Here is a 23,442-nt window from a genome sequence, read left to right as displayed (position 1 = left end):
GAGTCTGTTGTGGTCAGCACAGTCAGACTCAGGAATAACGTATTCAAACTCCACACAGAAATGCACTTCTGGTGCAGTCTCCCATTTAGAGTTCTATTCCCACAGTTCTGTAAATCTTAATTATTTACAAGCAGAAATTCTTTCTTGTCTTGGGTACTACAGGCTTGAGGGTTATAGGAAGAAACTGAGTGAAATTTCACAATGAAAAGCATGATTTTCTCATGAAAAGGAAAATACCTGACTCTACTAGCAGACATTACAAGTAATGCATGTATTGTGGGATAGAATAGCTTTTCAGTGATCCCAGGCCTACACATGCTGTGCTGAGCAGTATAAGCTTGTACTCATGCACCACAAAAATGAGAAAAGCCTTTCACATTACTTTGGGAAGGGCTTCCAGCACAGGTAAAGAAATGCGTGCCAGGCACTGACCTCGGGACATTGTCCATGCAGGGGGTGCTGCCATGCAGAGCAGATGGAGATGGGCGGCAGGCAGGGAGCCTGCTCTCACTGAAGATGCTGAGGTTAACTCTGTAGCTTCATAGTCCGTTTTTCCTGGCAAGAGCGTGAGGCCACATGAAGGGAATCGAGATGCTGATCCATGTTAAAAATAGCCATGTGGGAGGCTGGACAGAGAGCAGCACAGCAGCCGGCTGCTCCCAGCAGGCGATGCCGACAAAGTGGGAGGAAGGGTGGGATTGCTCTTCTCAGCTGCTACCAGCTCACCCTGGCCAGGACCCTGCTGCAGTGCAGTCCCTGAGCTGAGCCTGAGCCACGGAAGGCTGGGTGACCCCCACACACACCCTCATTGGGGAAACATCATACAGAAAAGGGCGAAGGACTTCAGATGACAGACAGCATTGTTCCCACACTCTGAAAACGGGTGTAGCCTGGGTTGTAGTGTGCTGAGGCTGGAAATTAGAATAAGCTTTCATTTCCTCTTCTTTCAGTTATTTCCTTCAATCTTCAGCACTTTTTGCCTCCACAAATAAAACAATCGGTGTCAATCCACCCTAAGCCTTTCTTGTAAAACAACCTCTCTCTCATTGCCTCAGTGATCGAGGCGTAGTAGTATAGAGATTTAAGTGACAAGCAGGTCTTGGAGATAAACATTAGCTTTCATGAGGGAAAGTGAAATAACAGACAGCTTTTTGAGTACATAAGTCTGAAGAAATGCTGCATGTCCACCTCCTGTATCCTCTCAGTGAATATGCCAACCTATTGGCTATTGCTGACCGCCCCATTCAGCACTCATTTTGGTGCTGTTTGAAGATCTCACCTCCTTCTGTCCACGTTTCCACTTCTTTTACTTAGTTTTATCGTGGCTGATCCCTCCATCTCTGAGCCATGCCACTTGCCTTGGTCACATGAAGAGTCAGTGTCAGCCTATGAGTGTGGGCAAGCAGAGTGCTGAATTCCCCAGCTGACCCAAACAAGTCAGCACTGGAGTTTTCTCTGTGAGATGCTGATACAGTGGTTGGGAATGCCAACACAAGCAAGCAATTTTGACAAAACAAGCTTTTATCAATAGGTCCCATTAATCAGATCAAGCATATGGGCAATCATAGAATCACCAAGGTTGGAAAAGATCTCCAAGTTCATCAAGATCAACCATCCACCTTCCACCAGTATTTCCCTGGGAAACCATGCCTCTTAGACAACTTCTAAATGTTAATGCAAGTGCTATGAAAGAAAGATGCATGACCACAGCCCTTAAACCTTCTCTATACTTTGGCTAGCACAGCTGCAAAGACAAACACATGGCAAAAGAAAATGACCCCATCAAAATTTCGATCCTAGCATAGGCACAATCATACTGACTTCAGAAGTCCTTCTACAGGTAAAATTTATCCAATTTTGGAAATTTATCTGAGCAAAAAATAGATGTAAAGTCAAGCTTCTTCCAGCCTCCAAACAGTCACAACTAAGATGAGATATATTACATGCTACCTGTAAGAGAAAAGCTTGTTCTCTGTTGCTTTTGTTGGAAGTAACAGGAAGGCCTTCAAAAGGGATCCAGAGGCTTTTTGAGTTAGTGGTACCAGTGGCTGCTGGTACTCATTTCTGGCCCATGATGCCTCAGCAGGTACAAGTCACTCACATACAGGACAGATATTTATACAATATTACATCTTTATGCTTCTCATATGCCCGACGGGCCTCATAAATTGCCCACACTGATCTCAGTGGTGGTGGGGGCAGGCTATTTATGAAAAAGGCAGTTATTTCTATGTTGATTAACAACTCTCTACTCCCCTCTTTCAGTTTCTATCTCTCTATCAGAGAGGTCAGTGACCCCCTGACTCTCACTCCTACTTTATCCCCACCACATAGCACATTCTTCAAAATGCAATTGCTTCATTTAAAACATATTGTAAAGATAGGTATGCCTGCTACCACACTTCTTCCAGCCCACAGAATATTTCACTAAGCCAGCAAGGAATAGATTTTCAGGCTGTAAATACTGCCTAACGTATAGATGCCACATCTTGCATCTCAGTGCAGACAGACATCTAATGATTGAACTGCTAACACATTCAAGTGAGAAGAAAGCTTCAGACTGAAGATGATTTTTGCTTTGCATGCATATAAGCCAGTATTCTTAGTCACTGACCAACTGCTACTCCCAAAACTAGGATTCACAATCCACTGTGGACCAGGAAGTTTATTCTGATCCTTATGTATACATGTACAGCATCTTGGTTACTTCTCAGTCTTTATCAGAACTTCTCTTTCCCACAGAGTAGCAGAAAGGGAGCCAAGAGTTTCCCTTTCTATCTTTCTTCAATGACTGCAATGCACTTACTGCTATATTATCACCTATAAAATGTCTACCTAGACAGAATTTTCATCTCGTGCTTTGTTCTGATTTTAATTTGGCAGCTATTACATTATACAAGATTTATATACTGAATGACATGCCAGATTTGAAAATCAACTGTAAATCGACATCAAATAATCAGTGTGTCATAAACCCATGCAAGAGACACACTGTTAATTCCCTTTGTATTAAAGAACTTTATTCTTTCACCATCATTTTGAAAGACTGTCTTCAGATCAACAGCCACAGTGAAAGAGCTTCAGGGCTCGTTAGATCCTGAAAGGCTCCAAGTTAGCAAGAGGACTGAGCCAAACATGGTATACCAGGCAGCTTGCTCTAGTTAGCAGCAGCATCTCCACGGAGCTTCACCCTCAGTTTGCAAGCTGAAAGACGACTCTTGCTGCCTGCTCTGCCATCTCTACCTGCAGTGCTCAGATCAAACCAAGTTTCACTGCGCTACTGCCTGTAACACTGGGATTGTTTCCAGACATTCACTGTCTTTACTCAAAATTGTTAAAACCATTTCATCATAACACATGCACCTCACACAAATTTGCTTACCAGCATCCTATCTTTTTTCAAAAAGACTCCGTTCTTGCTGCTGATAGACTTAACCTGACAGACAAACCCAACATCCCAAAGTAAGTGGTTGGCTGCTGACACTGAAAACAAAAGACATTTTTAGTCGCCTGTTTTCTAATCTGAATCTGTCCACCCTCAACATCTAATTAAATAAACCCCTTTGCTTTTTGGTACCGGTGGCAGAATATCAAACCTCATCTTTCACGAACTAAACAGACTTAGCCTCTTTCACCTCTCTTTAGACAGCACGGTTCAACCTATGCTCATGCTCTGTTCTCCGTCCATCTGTCAATATCCCTTTAAAATGTGTAAACACCAAAAGCAGACTTGGTATTTCAATATTGACGTGGTGCACATGGAAATATCACCTCCTTGACCTTTACTCAACAAGACAGTAAGCATTTGCTTTCAGGTGTACTGTATCACAAAGGGAGCGCGTGTTTAGCTGATTGCCCATCATAACAACGGGCCTGGCTAAGTCTCTGGTTTGCAAAACACTGTCTATATAGTATGACTAAAAGCACACTTATAGTCTGAAAGTACCTCGAATTTGACCGGCAGTTTAAATGCACATTGTTTCTATGAGATGAGTTTATCAGACAAAACAGTTTTGTACTTGACGCTGTCCTAAAATCACTTCATTACTGGTTGTATCATCATGTTCTTTGCCTAATGAAATACAGTATTTGTTCTCATGCCAAAAACCAAGGGACTGAGCAGCTCTGAGCCAAGGATTGAGACTTTTGGTGCATCTGTCAAAAGTGTCCTTTCTGAATGATTCCCCCTTTGCAATCTCTTTAGCACTTTTGACTATCTGCCAGATTGCAATTCAATTAATGTCTTGAATTCATCTTCTATATTTCTTGCCTTGTTGTGACTCCAAATATCATCTGGAACCAAATACTTGCTTTATAGAAATTCATATAGAAATGTGTATTTAAGTAAATATAAAAACCATTACCATTATCAAATAAACAGGTGACAACTTACAAAAAGCACATTGATTTTTGACATGATACACTTTTCAAAAACTATATTGATCACCATTAATTTTATTATCTTCTTTTAACCCCTATATATCACCTATCCTGCATTTTACCCCAGAATTTATCAGCTTATCTCATGCTCTTCAACCATTTGAGTCGCTCCTTCCATCCTTCTTTATTTGACTCAGCTGGCTGCTATTGGCTTCAACATCTTGATGCCTGACCTTATTATTGCTGTCTGAACTATGATGGATATAAAAGTTTGGTAAACGGGCACGAAGTAGAGATCTCAGCAGTAGGAATTTCTGTAGTTTTGTCTTGGCCGTTCTGACTTCCTCTACATACTGTCCTCTCTCCTGGGCTAGAAATAAAATTTCTACTCAGAAGCAAAAGCAGAGTTGCTGAAAGCAAATGAACAAAAAACTGGTAGTAGAAAATCTGGTCAAAACACTGAAAACTTTCACCCTTGCCTTTCCCCAACCCTTGGTTGGGGAAGGAAGTTGATGCAGGAGGTATAGAAAGACTTGACTCCTTACATCGAGGTCTTATTGTATTTCCTTGAAGAGATGAAGCTCCAGGACAACCTGCCCATTGCATAAACTGGGAAGTCACAGCCACCAAAGGTGGCAGGAGTGGACAACAGACCTTTGGGACATGTCAGCTTGTACTTGTTGCATCTCTGTGACCTGTCCCAAGGTAATACCTTGGGTTTGCCCAGCTCACGCTATTTAAAGAAGGGATAGAGCTGAGTTAAGTTGGGACTGACTGCCTGCGTGAAGTGATAGTGCAAGATGTGAATGTTCCAGGAAGATGGATTAGTGGAGACCAGGATCCCAAATTCCAGGCTGGAGCCAGCTGCTGTTTCTAGTTACACAGACAGCAATGCAAAGCTATCTATCAATTCACGTGCAGGTTAGTACTGCTACCTCACACTGACTCAGTGCTAAATTCTTGCAATGGGAACTCAGGTGACCTCCCAAACCCAGATGGAAGGTTTTAAGAACTGAATTATTACCCGCATACCACAGGAGAGTAACCGATACGCTGAAGTGTCTTTGACTAATGTATTTTGTCTAACTTTTCATCTGCTCCAAAACTGTGTCCAATTTATCACTTCTGACAAGAAATAGGATAGCTTGTGTGGCAAGCTTTACCAGTTAAGGCCGAAAGCAGTTTGTACAACATTATTGCCACCTGTATCAGAGAAGGAATAACCACTACTCCTCACACCATCTTTAAAGGGTAAAAATGGATGGCTAGAAATCTATATGCACGTTTGTGGAAAGCATGAGGCAGGGAAAATGCTGGCAAGAGCTATGCTATAAGCACATCTGTGCTCAGAGAACAGACATTCACTATTTAAGGAATGGCTCCCTGATGCTCAGCTTTGAAAGTGGAACAAATATTTAGTACTGGCTCTGAATTCTCCAGCTTTTGAGCTTAAAGAAACATGAAGCAGTCTTTGCAGCGCTGGAGCCATTCCACACGGATTTGCTCACTTGGCTTAGCTTACAGGGCTACTCTGTGATGGCCAGCCTTCAAGAGGTGGTCCTTGGCTGCTGGAGTTAAGCCAGCACAGACTCAGTGTTTCTGCAGACCTGCTAGCACTTGGTTTAAGTGTTATTTTTCTTACTGAGGGCAGTAGTTAGGGAACTAGGTAAGAGTTAAGGACTTCCTGGAATCATGCAGGAGGCACTAAGAATTGTGAAAGAGGATGATCAAGGGACTTCCAAGAGGTCTTTGCACAAAGCCTCGGTCTCCACCCTACGTTCTTCCTCCTTGTCAGGAACATGCTTCCTCTCCCACAACCCGCCCTGGTGCTTTCTCTTGAATGAACTTGCTTCCTCCCAGCAGGAAGGGCAATAACAGAGCAGAGAAAACCTGTACAGGGCTAAATGGTCAGGCAAAGCACATCCCTCAAATAACAGTAGGCATGCTGACCTGCCTCAAGGCACCTCTCTGGTCAGCTTGTTTCAATTACAGAAAGGGTGAGAACCACTCTCTGAAGAGTTAGAGAAAGCATGAGAGCATCACTACGGAAAGCTTCTCTCAGCTCAGCCTGTGCTGTGTTCCCAGCGCAAATCCTTTGAGATGCTCTCATCAGTCCTACCATCATGTGCACATCTCTGACATACCTCCAAAAGTTTAAGCTGGAAATTTAAGAGCTTCAGTGCTGAACAAACAGTAATCAAAAACAAAACAAAACTAGCCCATGCTTTTAGGAATAGATTTGCTGAGGTTCTGTTCACAGTAAGCCCTATGCTATGGGACTGTCCTCATTAACTGCTGGCACTCAAAACAAAAGCAGCAGAATTTGTGGGGTGGTGATAAGAACAGGAAGGATAAAACAGTGAAGGAAGAAAGCAGGAGAACACAGCACCAAAGCAGAGAGAAAGGAGAGCTCTTGAAATCCTGCAGGAGGTGGGAGCGCAGAGGAGTTCAACCACTTTTCTCTCCCAACAACAAATTCTCACTGCTGAGATCTCATCAGGATTACTAAAAACTCCTCTCCCACTGGTGCCTTCAGACCACCTAGCATTGCTGAGGATAAAGAGCAGGCAGGTGGAGATTTCAGTCCCACTTGGTGACCCTAAATCAATGGAAAGCCCTAGAATGTCCTGTGTCCACTACAAGATCTCAAAGATGCACCAGCCTACTAACATGCACATTCTATCCTTCACATCTACCATCCCACGGCCTTCACATATCCAGATCCCTCTGATCAGAGGCACCATCCATTTCTCTAAAGAATGCTTTCTGGAAAGGATCGTCAAGAAGGCAGAAATTCACATCACGCAGAAAAGGCCTCTGCTTTGAGTAATTCCATGGGAGGGCTGACTGGGTCAGATTTCCTTCCCTCCTTGGAAAACATTTTTAAGATTATCTGTTGTTAAAGAAAGTTTTTCTACTGAGTCCATTATAAACTGGGCTAGATACATACAGGGGAATAATAGGGCTGCATACTATGTAGGAGAAATATTTGAGGTTTCAAAAGAATGAGTCTGAAGAAAAAAAAGAATGCAAAAATAAAGAAATCTGAGAAAAACATAACCCTTTTCCCCCACACTGTATTATTTAAGTTTTGAGTATAACAAAAATTTTTTTTAATTGTTTCAGGGTTCTTTATAATAAGGTCAAGCATCAAAACAAAAGTAATTGTGGCCATTGTTTTTCCACTCAAAAATATCAAAATGTCTCCTTCCAAATTCAGAAAAAATTTACAACTAAATTTACAACAAATTTACAAAAAAAAAAAAAAATCAATTCTTGTCAAAAGGATTAATTTGAGACAAAGCAGGATTTTTTGTTTATTACAAAAATGATTTGGAGAAAGTCACCTCCAAGCAACTACTGTAACAAAGCTGTCAAACGCCTTGTGTTGTCTCCCAGGGAAACGATTCAGTAAACTGAAACCTCCTGGTATTGCAAAAGCAGGAAGGCACTCATCTGACCTCCACAGTTTCCACACTTAGAAAAGCACGCTTAGAAAAGCAGTGTCACCAGAAAATGACTTGCACTGCTGTTCCAAATGCAGAATCTTTTTCTCTGTCATCTGTCCAACAAAGAAAAAAAAAGTGTTTATACACAACTATGAGTTTATCACCGCTGGCAAACTAAAGCAGAAGTACTGAAACCGCCTTCTTTGTCCATACACACATGTCAGAGCACTGCCAGGGCCACTGGGTCACAAATCCCAATCTCATCCAGTGTAAATCACTTAGCACATTTGAAAAATGCACTGTGTGGCGAAGGGCAACTTCTCATCCTCGCTCCCAAGGCTTGCACCTGCTGTTAGGTTCCCTGGCAGACTTCTCCCAGCTTCTCTCCTGTAAGCCCTGTCCAATTCCACAGCAAATGGCCACAGGACAGGAAGGAGAAGGTGGGGTCAGAAGCCAGGTCCCACTTGTCAGGCATGTCAGTAACCAGGAAGCCAGACTGCATGCTGCATTACCTTGTGAGGACATAAAGGAAGAGGCTGAGATTATTGTGCTTTCCAGCAGCCCTTTTGCAAAGTCTAGTGCTTGTGGCATAACAGCTCTGAGATGCACAAGCTACCAACTCCTCTGCCTTCCTTTTGCTTCTCTTATCAGGCTGTCTGTTTGCACATATGAAGGAAGATCTGGCACAGGTAGTGGATTCACTCCTCCTAAGGCAGGTGGTCCCTGCAGAAGTAGGGGACTGATCCAGGGAAAGACTGGGAAGCAGCGTTCCAGGTTCATTTCTCATTTGTTCCATGCAAGGGCAATCACAAGTTCATACAGGTGCAGCCAGGGTGGCTGATAAGGCAACACACTGTCACCTCTTCTTTTATCTGCTGCTAACATTTTTCCTTTAAAATTGGTCTCAGATGCAACTGCACACATTATTGTCTCCAGTGACAGACCTCTGGAAAATGGGAGCCATAGCTCTCCACAGTGCTCCAATAGGTGACATTTTCATATTTGCAGTAAAGACATGACCTTCTGTTCAACGTCTGCCCAGATTAACTTTCTGCAACCAAACAGCAGTGAAGCAGGTTTATTTGGACCCATGAACTACAGTGCATCAATTTCACATTAACTGCTGTTCTAATCAAGACCGAATGGCTCAGAGCAATATACACAACAGCTCTTGTTCCCATTCTTGAAATCAGATGGCCATGCATGGCCCTACATATCTGAGGCGAGATGGAGGAGCAGAAAACCAGGCACTGCACAGGGCATACCACTGGAGAGAGCCCCTAGCACCACGTTCTGCCTTGTACTGACATAAACATGACAAACATTCATTGACCCAGCAAGGGAAATACTCTTTGGAATCCCAGACCCCAAGCTGAACTGGTACAAGCCCTGGGCCCAATCTGTGCAGCAATTAGTGCTCTCACAAGCTGAATTCCCCTGGAACTGGTCCATGTCAAGGCCAGGTGTCAGTTCCTCATACCATCTCCCATGGGTGGCACACTCTGCAGCAGAGCTGCTGGAGCACGAAGCTCTCAAAAGCTGTTTCTGCATGTGAGAAAACCAAATACCACCATTACTTGCTTGCACTGTTTGGCTGCAGCATGCTGTCTGGTGCTCACCTCCCCGTCTGTGCCATGAGCTCATCCTCCTCCCAAGCCACAGCATTCCAGGCGAGCCTCTCGTGCTGCAGCACAGGAGTTTCTGTAAACAAATGGTTTTCATTATTGGTCAAGATTAAAGAAAATAGTTTACAGAACTTTTTTTTTTTTTTTTTTCCAAATCATATATGTATACAACTATATGTCAGAAGCTTGTTGAGCTTTGAAAGCTTTTGCTGCCAAATGGCGTGCTCTTCTTTTGTTAGCAAACAGCACGTACACATTTCTACTTGGATGACTGTAATTGGTATACTGGTGAGATGTTTATTGAGGGATGTAACTTGCTGTGATTGGTGGACTGAAAACTAAACCAACAAAAACAAAAACTCACATGCCAATGAACGGCTTAGGACATTACAAGTAGTGTTTTCATGTTTATCCCAGTGCTGAAAGCAATTATCCTTTGGCAAATCGTCAGCAGGAAGAATTCTGACTATTTGATAGCACTGCAGTAAGCCAGGGGAAAACAAACTAGAAAGGGAATGAATTGATCCTCCTGAAGCAGAATTGGATGGGTGCTGAGAGGAAGGCATGTCCAAGATAATCTCTTACTATCACATGCACGTCTCGCAACACAGAAATGGATGAGGAGTTATTTATAGGGTTTCAAATGAAGAGCTGACAACTGGCACTTAACTATGCACACTTAAGTATGCATCTTCTTAAGTAACTCCTGCCTTTTACAAGCACATTTGGTTTCAATAAAAGCTTATAGTTGGGATTTTGTTTTTTCTTTTCAAACACAAGTCTGAACTAGTCCTTTTGTCTGCAGTTACAGCCCTGACAGTTGAAACCACGATTTACTTCATCAGTGGTCATTCATCTCATGAGACTGGGCACTAAAAATCTACTATCACCTTGGACAGAAGTCCCCTCCACTAATGTTTAAGCACTTCAACCTCTTAATATCACATGGAAAATCATTTGTGGCAGCTGGGAGAAACAGAACCAGGAGTGAGTGGCTGAAGGCAGCTACCCCACTGTCACACATGGTGTTTGAATGATGGAGTTTGCTGGCTAAGGCCCTTACCCACCTCAGCCATGGCATACATTTTTGCACAGAGCAGGGGTAGCAAACATCCTGGCCACTGAAGTCCAAACTGGTTTACTCAATTTGAGATTTAGAGACTTAAGTCTTCGATTGCCTACTTGGTCCAAGAGGTCCAGTTTGGTAAAGAGCTAGAGCTGTTACTCACATGTTTGCATAAGACAAAACTGGAGGAGCTTGTGGTTTTTGCCCTCCAGAATGAGCTTTTGCTTCTTGATGCATATGTGCCCTAATGCTCAAGACCAGTGCAAATCACTGCTTACACTGAGAATCATTCAGGGTTCCCAGCTCACCTCTTGCAGTAGAGGGAACACAGGCATCAACAGTCAGGAGGGCAAGTGATGAGATCAGTCACTGTCCTGCTGACTCTGACAGTTTTTATATCCCTCTACATCTCTAAGTTCGTGCTCCTTCTCCTAGGAATTTCATATCTAGATGACTGTGCACCCAAGCATCTTACAACCAAACTATTTAGATTATTTGTCCTCCTCCCTCAAATCCAAGTGACATTTACAACTTCTAATTCAAAGAGCAGACGCATCATTGCCAAAAACAAAATACAAGTTGCAGTGAGCTTTCAATTAGAACTGTAGAAATATGCCTTACCAACATCATCTAATCATCATTTCAAATCCCTGAGAGGAATTGTAAGCTTTTCCTCACACTGTAAGTGGAATAAATTTAAATGTTTGGTGCCTGTCGTGCCTTATCTCCAAAAAGCTTGTTCATAATGCTTATCTCAAGGAGGAAATGTCACATATTTGGCTTCAAAGCTGGTGCAAAGAAGAAAGCTCACAATCTGTAATCTTTTTTTCTGCCCTTGGTATGGGATAGAGCAAGTGTGAACTAGTGTATCATGAGGCAAAAGACACAGTCACAGCTGTGGGCTATGTTTACATAGGCAGCAGAAGCTTCTGACGATGATTTTCTGATCATTACTGCCATCATCAAGTGATTCCATCCTGTGTACAACTACAGTGCTCGCACTAGCTGGAGCACCATTCTCCTATAGACTATCCAAGTAGAGCCCTGTTGGTGCCTGAAGCTGCTCTCTGGTTACGTGCCAACTTCTATAGCTCATTTATTGCCAAATGTGAAAATATTTATTGCAGGACCAAGCTGGCCCTGCTCAGTTGAGCCCATGTGCTAATGCAGGAGTGGGCTGACATCTGTCTGCCCACTGGCAGAACCCAGGGGGCTCCTGGCACACATGGGATGAGTGGCTCCAGGAGCTGTTACCTCCCCCAGGCTCTGCTTTGCCACCCATGGCTAAATCTTCACTTACATCAGAACGTGAGGGCTCCTGCTAATACATGCAAATCCAACACAGAGCCAAAGCTTTATTTCTCTTTAGCTTTTAACTTTTCTGCTTATTTTACTTTAACATTAACTCACATCTGCTGTTCCTTAGGTTCTTTATGACCTCTTACAGCTCACAACTTACCTCCTTCTAACCCATGGCACTGCTAAAGGCTTGGTGGGTGGCAAATGTCCCATCCGCAGTGCTGCAGATAACACGAGGCTGCAAATTTTTCTACAAGATTTGTGTGGTAATTATCCCTAGGCAGCTCATTCAGCAGAATATAGTTGGAACCCAAGTGATGACACATGCCTCCAGCTTTTGCACTGCCACCCAAAGTGATGTGTCAAAGAGTGTGGTCATGGCCCAATGCATACTGAGCTCTGATTGCTGAACTACTCAATCCCAATCAGACTCTCTAAAATTGCTCACTATTTGCAAATATGTTGAGAGAGGCCCAAAGCAACAGCTCACAACAGAAAGTTTCAAGCAATGGCATGGTACAGAAGCTTATTTCAGAGCCTGCATCTGTTTGTTCTAATTGCCTGTGTTATAATGTGGGCTGCTCTGTAACAGGCAGTAAAGACGCTGCCAAATGCTGCCAATATTCAAGCCAGCTTCTCTGCTGAGCACCAAACTAGCAGTACTCAGCAACAGCTTGCTCTGGGAGCTCACAGCATGGCCTGGGATCTGCATGCTACTTGCAGAGCATCAGCAATACTTACTGCACTGCAAGGCACGTGGGACAAGCCTGAAGTGCCCATACGTACCCGACTTGGAAACACGAACTTCATGCTTCTAAGCAGAAGACTCAGAAAATGAATCTTCAATTTCCTCTCCTCACCTTGGGCAAAGTAGTTACCACCAGAACTAAGCATCATGCATCAGCAGTTCACATGCTGACAGCTGCTTCTTTGAGATTGAATGAGATGAAATAACACAAGCAGCCACCAAAACTGCTTTTCTGCTTTGAAGAAGTGATGTTTCGGTGACAGATCTTGTTGACCCAGCTATATTGTCTGCTATCACACATGCTGCTTGGAGAAGATAACAAATGATATCAAGAAGCATCAGTCTGCTTGCTTGCAGCTCTTGGGAATACAAAGGTAGCCCAGGTCCCTCTCACCTCAGATCTCTAAGCACGGACACAATTTGATTGAAGAAGAAGAACCACTACACATGGGATTAAGAATAACATATACATTTTGAGCGTATGTGTATATAGGTATGTATGTACACAAACACACACTCCAGACCTTCTCTGGCACATCTCACTCCAGCACTTGGGGCACCAAAAATGATTACAGCTTAAAAGAACATTTCAGTTACAAAGTCAAGTAGCCTGAATTAAGCCTGTACAAACAGCCTTTATACCTGAATTTCTTAGCTTTAGCCTTCACCCACGTGCATTTCATCACTTTTTTTCTCCACACAAACCCACTGCCTCATTCATTGCCAGTAAATTAAGTATTAGTCAGGGGTTTTACTCTAATAAATCTCAAACGGCCCTGCTGTATTTGTTGCAGAAGTCATAACACACTGCTGACATAGTGAATGCAGCTAGTGGAAAGAAAAATCACAGCCTTCTGTTTAAAAAAAAAAAATCAAAAAGTTCCCATAACTTCAGAATGCACCTGAAAGCACTGCAGTTCCCACAAAATGCTTATCGCCTTATTTAACCCTAAGCTTCACAAACAGATCACTTCATCTTCCACCAATTCCAATGAATTACACTGAACATTTTTTTTTGCTTACTTTGCTGAAATAGCAAGCATGAACAACAGCAATAAAAAAAGGAGGCTCAAATGAGATGCTTGTTGGCAAGCAAACCAATTCCTGCCCTGAACAATGCTGAACGAATTTCATCCCTCTCTGCTCCTTGTAGAACACAGCCTCTCCTCACTAGAGAGATGAACGTGGTGTGGGCACCTACATAACAGCACCATCAGGGAGCCATACAGAAAAGTAAACATGCAACTCAGGGCTGAAGAGGACAGACTGCACAAAGTAAGGCCTGAGACCACGCAGCATGAAATGGAAACACAAAGGGTGTGACTATAGAAGAAGTAGCAGGGAGAAAAGCTTTTATTGTTTAAGTGATTGGACCTCAAATAAAGGTCATACAGATCACCTCAACTTTGGCATCAGTTTTTTAACAAGCACCATCAGTACCATCAATATCTCCAACCAAACCTTAATAGGATGCCTCTAACTTCACTTTCCAAATACTCTAGAATACACTGGAATAACAGATTTCTAGTTGTGAAATGGATTTCTGAAAGGAATGCTTGCACCATTCTACTTGAGCCAATTCAAGAACCCATAGCAAAGCAAGATCCTTCACACTCCTACGGAAGGTGAGGTAGTTTACAGAGCAAGGACACATGGCCCAGACTGCTCCTCCAGGCCCCGAAGGGGAATGACCTTTGGAGTAATGCTCAACCACTCATCTTCCAGCCTGCTAAGCAGACTGTAAGACATTTATGGTTTAAGTGGGGTGGTTCAAGCGCCCCTTTCCCTACTTGCAGTTCAGAAGCAACCATCAGGCGAGGTTGGTTTCATGTGACAACAGGAGTGGCCCTCATCTGATGAGCGGGCACCAATTACAGGATCTGTGCCTGCAGTTTGACCCCAAGAACATCCACCTACCTGCTCAAAGTCTGGTACAAACATTTTCCAGCCCGAAGAACCAGGCAACTCTGACTGCCTGCTGCTCTACAGCTGCCATAACAATTTGAGTGTGTTTCTATAACTTAAGCACACTTTTTCCATGATTGTTGCAGCCTTTCAGCTTCCTTCCATGCACCTTCTGAACAGTGAAGCCAATTCATCAAGGTTGACAAGTCAGCCACCTACCCCTGCTCTTCTCCAAGTTCACTCAGCTCTCTTCACATTCATGTACTAACACTTTCCTCACCATGTAAGCATCTGACCACCATGACTCCTCTGACCAGCTCCTCCTTGAGCAGAGCAAGTTGGATGGGTCTTTCCAGCTAAAAACTTGGTTCCTAGTACCACCCCTGATTTTTTGCCAGGCTTAGTGCAAGTGATTTCACATTCCAATAGCAGTGCTTGCTCTCACTGTTGCCTGTTCAGGTTGCAAGGATTGTGTCCTTCAGCAAATGAAAGGGGAATTCAACATGAAGAATAAATAACCTGTTTTGAAGCAGTGACATAGAGCGCCTGTTCATTATGCAGCAAAAGGAGGAAAATGCCTTACAGCAGATCTGGACAGCATGTAGGTTGCACCTTATTTTCTTTCCTCACTGCTAGGAAAGGGCACAAAATAAAAACACGCAGTATGTAGAACAGCAGTCAGCCCTTTCAGCACAATGTTGTCCTTCAGAGGAGAGGGGATTAAGACTCTGTGTTTGCTTTTCTTCCTTAAACACAGCTGACAAGGATCTCTTTAGCATTTTTATTTTAAGAAGGATTTTAATTGGATTTGTCTTTCCATCATCTTTACTACCACAATTTACTCTGGTAAGCCACACACATCACAGAAGGATCATTTTGCTCGTAGTATCGTTTGGCAAAACAAACATATAGCCAAACTGTATGCCTCAGAGTGGACTAAAGGAGTGAACTTATTAATTGAAATGCACGGCAGTAACCCCAACATGTTAATTTGATCTTGTTCTTTAACTCCACTCCATGTTGGATGAGAGGTGAGAAACTGAGTTCAACATGCTGAACATGTTTCAGAAGTCAGGGGACAGAGGGAACAAACAAACCAGCCACCCTGCAGGCGGCTGCTACTCACATAGAAAAATATGCAATCTTTTTCTTCCTTGAGAAGTGCTGCTTCTGCACTTGAGACCCAGACAGATGGGAAAAATCCTTGCCAAGACATCCGTTTTCCTCATTTGTTGGGAGCAGAGAAAGGCGACTGCTGTGCAACCTTTACTGGCAGTCTCGCAGTCAGCTTACTCAGCGCCATTATTTGTCTGCTTTGTATGGGAGGGGGAGGTGTCAGCAGCACTGTTTTAAGACGGTGATCATTTCTACCTCATTCTGAGCTTCTGTCCTCCATAGGTTTTGGACAAGGCATTTGCATTCTCTAGAAAAATGCTGATGGAGTGGTCACACAGAACTCCTGGGTTCTCTGTACACTACAGAGGATAGCGGAAGGTCGGGAGCCACTGCCGCATCTTAGAGATTTCAACAATTCAAGAGAAATGGTCGTTTGTGATGATCATTTTTCTGCATTTTGAAGTGATGAACGTTACTGAGAGCTTCAAAAATAAAGACACAAAAAGTAAATGTACTCCATTTCTAAAGTTTCCTTCTGTCTGACTCCCTGGGAAAAAGGAGAAGATCCCAAAGCTGAACAGCTCCTCTCAGCTCCCGCAGCCCTACCGTAAGCCCATCTAGAACTTCACTCCCTGCACACATGGCAGAAGCCCTCTTAGCTCAGAATTTTCCCACAGCTACTTGCTGACAACTCCTATGCTTTCTTCTCGTGCAGCCAAGATCTCGCTGGAAAAGTATGCATCTCAGAACATTTTCACTGAGGAACCGGTTGTCAGCAGGCAGTCACCTCAGCATCTGAAAGCGCGGTAGCAGCTCGCGTGTTCCCCATCAGAATAAGGACAGGGCCCCAACAGTGTGACGTTTGGGTAATTTGAGACAACAGGCAGGTTTGAAAAACAAACCAAAATGACCTCTGAAAGCGTGATCGGTCAGTTAAATTCAGATTAATGATCTGCAGCATAGAGATCAGCCTTTGCTTTATGTTTGCATAATCCAAATGGTGGTCTGGCTCCTAGGCACTGTCTCAATTAAAAGCAACAACAAAGCAACAGAAATATTAAAGGAAAGCAAGCTATTAAAACCCATAAAAAGTAAATGGAAAGTCATTTTCCTCCTTGGTTCATCTCTGTTTCATTGAAATTTTCTTTCACAGGGAAAAAAAGAAAAAGGCGCTTGGGTCTGTGAAGAAGTATTTGGAACAAGGAAATCCTGGAATTGAAAGAGAAATGGAACAATTGGGAAAAGCAAGAACCAGATGGTTTACTACAACACTGGATTTCCTATAGAGATAGCTATCAACGATGCACAAAGCTTCTATGTTTCTTTGATTAACATACCGTAGGTGGAGGCCAAACGTCGGATAATGGTAAGTTTCACTTTCTACAAAGTCAAAAGCCATTTTAATAGAAGTGTAACTGCTTTTCTATTCATGGAGTTCAACAAAAAAATGCTTTCTTTCTTGAGACTGACTGAACACCCGCATTGTTTAGAAGTCAGGCTGGGCTTTCATCATAAGGTTTGGTTGCAACCGAATGGGCAGGCAGCAGTGCTGTAAGCCTTGGTAGTAAGTACAGCTCTACAGCTCTACTGAGCACGGTGCTCTTCTATCAACCCTGTGTGCAGATATGTAGGCACGTCTTTGCATTACCACACACCCGCTCTTTTGAAGCCTAGATAGCCCCTGAGGCAAGAGCCCTGTGCAGAACAAAGCACATGTCAGCACTGACTCCCATTCTGTAATAAACACTTTATCAGTAATGAGACTAAATTGGAGCTCAACAACAAGCTTAACTTTGCTCCTCAGTTTTCACCCCTAAAGAACAAGCTTCAGAGCTACATCATTACACAGGCAATAGAAAAGATAAGGAAGCGTGCTTATGATGTAATTAAGTAAATAATGCCAACTTCCCAATAGCCCACTCCTTCTAATTATCCTGGAGTCTTCTTATCTTGCATGCACCACTTGAGCATTTAAGATGCTGCCAAAATGCCTGTCGCCACTAGAACAAGGTAGCAAGTAGAAACCTTACAGCAGAAACCTGAAGACAGGCCTGCATGCCTTGGATCCAGCACTATGTTCAGCCCCTAAGCTATCTTAAAGGAAAACCACAGTGCAATTTTGAAAAGGTGAAATAAATTAAAGAAGTAGTCAGAATCAGATATTTCACAGGCAACATAAAAGAATATTTCACTTGCTACTGCTTTGAAAAAAGTGCTTTCCAACATTCAAAATCAAACAGCCCCAATTGGAGGTTGTTTTCTGGCTTGGTCTGCTAGGAGGCAGAAGGGATCTTTTTCTGGGGAGCCCTTAAGATCTGAAATTCAGTCTGAAATTCTTCATAATTTTAGTGGATCTTTTAACCAAAGACCTTCTTCAGAAACCACACTAGTTCAAGGTTTACTTCTTGTCCTTCACCAATTTTGATTTTCCCTCTTCTTTCGCTCTTCCCTCTGTAAATGAAAGTAATGGGTCTTTATACTTCTTTAAAAGAAGACAAGTGCATAAATAACCACCAGAAATGTACCTCACAAAAGTCACAGCAGTTATACAATTAAACATTTTCTCCTTCTCGTTATGTGTTTTATTGAGGAATAAATCAGGAGTGGAAGGCAGTTCCGTGCAGATAGGAATTTTACTGGGGGTGCAGATCCCCCTGGGCTCATCGGGAAAATGAGAAACATACCCATAGATGATGCATCTCCTCAGGTGCAAGACTCACTAGAGCTAGAGAGCACTCCGTCTAGACTGAGATTTAACTTACTCATTTAAATCAAGCAAAACAGAACTGCACTGGATGCAGTCGCATAAAATATTTCTGTGTTGGATTAAGGAGGATTTTACAAAACCCAGTGACACTGAAGAAACTGCAGGCAGAATGGAATATTGCCAAATCACAGGAGCTGAAAGGTAGCAAGTAACTCCCTAAGTTCAGGGAGGTTTCAGCTGGACTCACTTTATTCCTTCCATTCAGCAGAAATTTTCCCTCTTCCCTAGCTGGAACTGATCTGCAGGCTCAGACATCCTGCAAACAAGTTATATTCAAATCAAACACCTCCTCCTCTACTTCCACAAGCTGCAGCACACAGCATCAATATTTCACCTTTCTTGGCCTTCCTTCTGCTGTCCTATTTTGCCAGCACAATACATTTTCTGAAGCACAGGACTTGAAACATATGTAAGGTTTCTACAGCACCCTGCCAGCTCCCACATTTTGTAGAAAAAGAAAACAGATACAACCAACCAGCATTTTATTTCACTTAAAGCTTTTGATTTTTAACTCAGCCCCCACTGTTTTATCTGCTTCTGCAATTCGAGATACTACAGCTAAGCACCCTGGTCCATGCAGACAGATGCCAGGGCATGACAACATGCCTTTCCCGAGGACATCCTCCACAAGTGACAGGTTTTTGACGTGCATCTCCTGATGCTTTTTCCTACAGCCACCTGAGCTGCTCTGCACTGCCTGCCCAGTGAACTGTTCAGCCCCTCAGCTCCTGCATGAGATCTGTGGCTTCCAGTTGAATAGATACACCCTGACTAATTACGAGGGTTTCCAAACAATAGCTAATCTCAGGTCAGCATCATCATCAGGTTTTGAGTCAGGTTGCAGTAGCATTGTCTGGACAGAGATAGGCAAAGGCCCCTTGAAAAGAGGGGGATGGAAATAAAGATTAATAACCATCTTAAAACCTACAAAGACTGGGAGGGCTGGAACAAGTCCACATAAAGAGGGTGAGAGCTGACAAGAGAGCACAGTACTTTCAGCCATCTGTTTTCTTTTGTACTTTAAAGGTGCAGTAAAATGTATTTATACCCAGGTCCTCAGTTTACAAGGAAAGCAGCTGCCTTACAGGCTTGAAAAGTGGCCTCAGTTGAGCAGCAGCTCTCCCAGCCTGGATTTTGGGGATTACACCTCTCTCCATGAATAATACTTTCATTCATGGGGGCCAAAGTTTCCCATCTCTAGCCTCTACTGCCAGTTAACATGGATCGTTTGTGTTCCCCTCCACTGAAAGTTAGCAAAATAAGGCCTGAAGTAGCAACTGCCTGAAACACACCTCGTGACAGGAACATTGTGTTCCAAGTTTTAGGTGATTAAAATTGCCATGGAGAAATTTGGGATTTGTGTCCAGTGAAGCAGCATGGAAAACAGAGTATCTCCTAACAGATCTTGAGGAAAAATACCAAGTGCTTTGATTTTCTTACAAAATACAAACTTCTAAGTAGTTTGAACAAAGCAACTCAGCAGTGCACATTGGGCACCCGTGGTTTGTCTAAAGAAATGCTTCAAGGAAGGCTCTGGGAGCAGCTCCTGCATTTGCTGTTCTTCAGTGCAGAAGTCATGTCAGATTCATCCTCAGAAGGTGCTGGCAGACAAGAGTGAGGAAAAAGCCTCAGCTGCTCTGCTTTGTGCCTTTGCCTAAGCCAGCAGCTCCCAGACCCCACGTGGCTCAGGTCTCTCTTTCCCAGTACAACACTGCACATGTTGGGTGCATCTCAAGCTCCTGGAGAGCAACGAGAACAGGAGATGCAGATGAAGGAGAAGCTGTCATTATGATCCCTGATCAAACAGAGAAAGTATCAGCAACTAACAAGGCCAAGGACAGAAGGGAGAACCAGGGGCACAACTGCTGTGATCATCAACCATTGAGTAACTGGGGTGTTAAGGGTTAGGCTGCTCCAGCTGCACTGACTGCTCATACAGTCGTTAATAGTGCCTCACACAACTAAAGAGAGCCTCTGCTCAATGTTTTACTGCGGTGTAGGGTTGCTCACTAGGATTCACAAATGCAGCAGCTACAACACTTTTGTCACAGCCAAAGTTGAACATTTTTATAGCAGTAAGGAGCCATTTTACATAAAACACACTCGAAATGCATAATCAGTGCTAATATTCTGTTGGAGGAGGGGGAATCCAGAACAGCAAGCTGAATACAGGTAAATACAAAGAATCTGCCGGAAGCAATTAGCAGGGAATAGGATGAAAGGCAAGAACAGAACAAAACAGCCCCCCTTTCTTTCACAGTTCCTCTAGATTAATTCAAGCCAGAAACACATTTTCATAAGAAAGACCAACCTATAACACCTCCAATAAAGAATGAAACTAAGATAAATGCAGTAAGGTAAGCCACCTGCAACCCTTATGCATGCAGGAGCAGGTCTATTCAGGTGAGCAGGGCCAGCCACAACACCTGCAGGGCAGGCTCAAGCTGCACGTAAATATTTGCCTTTCAAAACAAAAATAAATGTAAGGCTTCGGTTTCCGTAAATGAGCATAAATATTTTCTTCTAGGAATTCTTGTTTTGTTTTGTTTTTTAAACTAACAAAAAGCACACTAGAAGTGAAGTAGCTCTCTGAAAATACCTTTACAATTTATTTACTTTAATCTTAAAACAAGGGTAACTATCAGCTACTGAAGTCCCATGAATAAACACATTTCTTAGCAGCAGCACTAGAATGCCATTAAAGAGCACAGATCCACCAAACCTGTATACAAATATTAATAGCTTTGTTTTCCTGCTCATTTTCCAGAATACTTTTATAAGGAGTCTTATTTAATTTTATTCCTCCCCTCTCACTCATGAGATTTCCTTATGCTTACTATTACTTATTTGGCATAACATTCTGCTTTAAGAGACCAGCCGAGCCCTGTTTGCATATGGGGCATAGACTTTCCACTTAAGTAGAGCAGGGTTTTGGAGTTTGTAGATGCCACACCAACTAAGGGTGGCATCTACAGACAGGGTGAATGACCTCCTTGTCCACGAGTTGACACCACAGCTATTTGCCACCGGTTTAAAGAGTTCCTTCACTAAGTTGCACATCTTACCTCACTGATGTCAGCTCAGTGCATTGGTCCATACTGGGCAGCAGAGGCACATGCCCCTCCATCACAGAAGCAAAGGTCAATGGCCATAACCCAATGGGTCCCACCTGCCTGCCCAGAGCTACGCCATCCTTAGCAGTTGCAAACACCTAGAAAAAAAAAAGTAGTGACTACATCCTCCTTGATAACGAAGCATTCAGGAACAGCCACTGTTTATTCAAAGACATAATAAGAGGTGACTGTGGCTATTTTCTACTTAAAATCATTAGTTAAACAGCAATTGGTTGCAGAGGGAGAACAGTCATTGTGTTGTATTACCAGTGACTTGCTTCCTGGAATTTAAGGGCAGATACAGATCGGCAGATCTGCTCCCTCAAGCTGCAGGCACTGCAAGGTGTGGCAGCACTGGGTGTTTACAAGCAGTTATCACTTCTCATCTCGGGCTTTTTCAAATCCCGGGCATGTCAGCAAGACTTAAAAGACTTGTGGAGAGAACACGAGAGCAGCTTGGTTTGTCTGCTATCAATCAAGGACTGCTGACATGTTTTAACTATCACTTAGTAGAAAAGCTACCCGCTACTGGCAATGGATATTTGATTATTCTCAACTGCTTTCAAAAGAAGACCTCAGCAACACTGAACAGAGACCAACAGCAAGGCATCTAGAGGGACATTTTATGTTTCAAGTCTCCCAAGCAAAACACAAAAGGGTGCTCAAAACAGAACAACAGATTTGGTGGGTAATGCCACTCTCCCTTCATTGCCAGGATAGACCTGGAGATGCAAGCTCAGTCTGCCAGGCCTATCTTTCTGCCTTAATACCAAGACATGTGCAAGATCCTGCCCCAAACTTCCATCTGGTGCTTATTAAAAATGAGACCAAGCTAACTGAAACAAGCAGCGGCTGTTCTACCAAGCAAACATCTTCAGAAATCTTTACTGGCTCCCAGAACATCGTGGGCCACAGTACAAAACTCCACTGCTGAACTCTTCTCTGCAACCACTCTCTCAGATCTCTCTGCCATCCGATTCCACAGCCCTCTAATTTTTTCCCTTTGGTTCCAAGCAAAGGTGTCCTCCCAGCTCAAGGGCCCAGGTTGCCATGCTGCAAAGCATCCTGAGTTTACAATGATATCTGCAAATGACAGTGCTTGTAGAGCCTCCTAGGAACCAATTGTCTGCATTTAACTGTATGGTATATATACAGCTATCATAAGAAAGTACTGGTAGATCTTTCACCCAGTGTTTTCACCATCTGACAGAGCTTCTCTATGCAGCGCGGCAGCTGAAGCACACAGGAATCACTGTACTTCTTCCAAAATCTAGTCCGGAGTTTTCCATCAAAACCAGCTGCCCAACTCAGTCACAAATAACCCATCAGTTTCTCCAGAGGGAAAGTTTGTCCCTAACCTCCACCTAGGAATGGATAGCTATAAGCCCTCAGACACTTGCTGGTGCCCACATTACCACCAGGGCAGATAAACCCATTGATAGCTCCTCTTTTTAGGATCCCCAGGCACCCTGTGACCAGTTGCTCACCCTGACCCTTGCCATCTTTCCCACCATCAGCCCTCGGGTCATTCAGAATGCTGATGATAGCAAAAGTGCATTTTCCTGTTTGTTTTTTTTTTTCCCCTCAAACAGAAGATTCAGGAAAAATATTTTGATACCAGTTGCAGAAGACTTCATTTAGTAGCACGCATAGCAGCTGATATAGTTAGTGCCTGGTAAGGATTGCAATATTTTAACTAAGTCTCATACTCTGAATTCTCCCCAGCGTCATTTGAGATCCAAATACTGATCAAATTTACAACAGGTAACGAGCAGGACATAGCAAACTCAGCAAGATCACCCTGATTTTACATTCACATAGCTCTTTTCTATCAAATATCATGATAAATATTGAGTGCTATAATTGGAAATTTTTTTCTTGTGTTAATTGCTCTGTATTATTTCTCAGTTGTAAACAGCATAAATTAATTCTCAGTCGTCAATAATAAGGAATATATCTGATGCTACAACCCCA

The 23,442-nt window shown here is 43.1% G+C and overlaps 1 protein-coding gene and 1 long non-coding RNA gene across 2 annotated transcripts in view; one reads left to right on the top strand and one right to left on the bottom strand.

The window, feature by feature from the left end:
- Positions 1–23,442, top strand: part of NEDD9 (neural precursor cell expressed, developmentally down-regulated 9) — a 90,321-nt gene that overhangs the window by 8,179 nt on the left and 58,700 nt on the right. The window contains exon 2 of the mRNA XM_042833999.1: positions 16,742–16,954. Within this exon, the coding sequence (XP_042689933.1) occupies positions 16,952–16,954 (3 nt within the window). The 5' untranslated portion in view covers positions 16,742–16,951. The remainder of the gene's footprint in view (positions 1–16,741; positions 16,955–23,442) is intronic.
- The window catches only part of LOC122168567, a 78,317-nt gene continuing 64,323 nt past the window's right edge, over positions 9,449–23,442 (bottom strand). Inside the window, exons 2-3 of the long non-coding RNA XR_006171287.1 lie at positions 21,421–21,566; positions 9,449–9,530 (exon numbers count right to left, since the gene is read on the bottom strand). This is a non-coding gene — a long non-coding RNA (uncharacterized LOC122168567). The remainder of the gene's footprint in view (positions 9,531–21,420; positions 21,567–23,442) is intronic.

This window comes from Centrocercus urophasianus, unplaced genomic scaffold, assembly GCF_019232065.1.
Source record: "Centrocercus urophasianus isolate 14NV4802_14NV808 unplaced genomic scaffold, USGS_Curo_1.0 seq_11, whole genome shotgun sequence".
Lineage (NCBI taxonomy): Eukaryota > Metazoa > Chordata > Aves > Galliformes > Phasianidae > Centrocercus > Centrocercus urophasianus.
The sequence above is the reverse complement of the archived record's forward strand: the minus strand, read 5'-3'. Positions and strand labels throughout refer to the sequence as shown.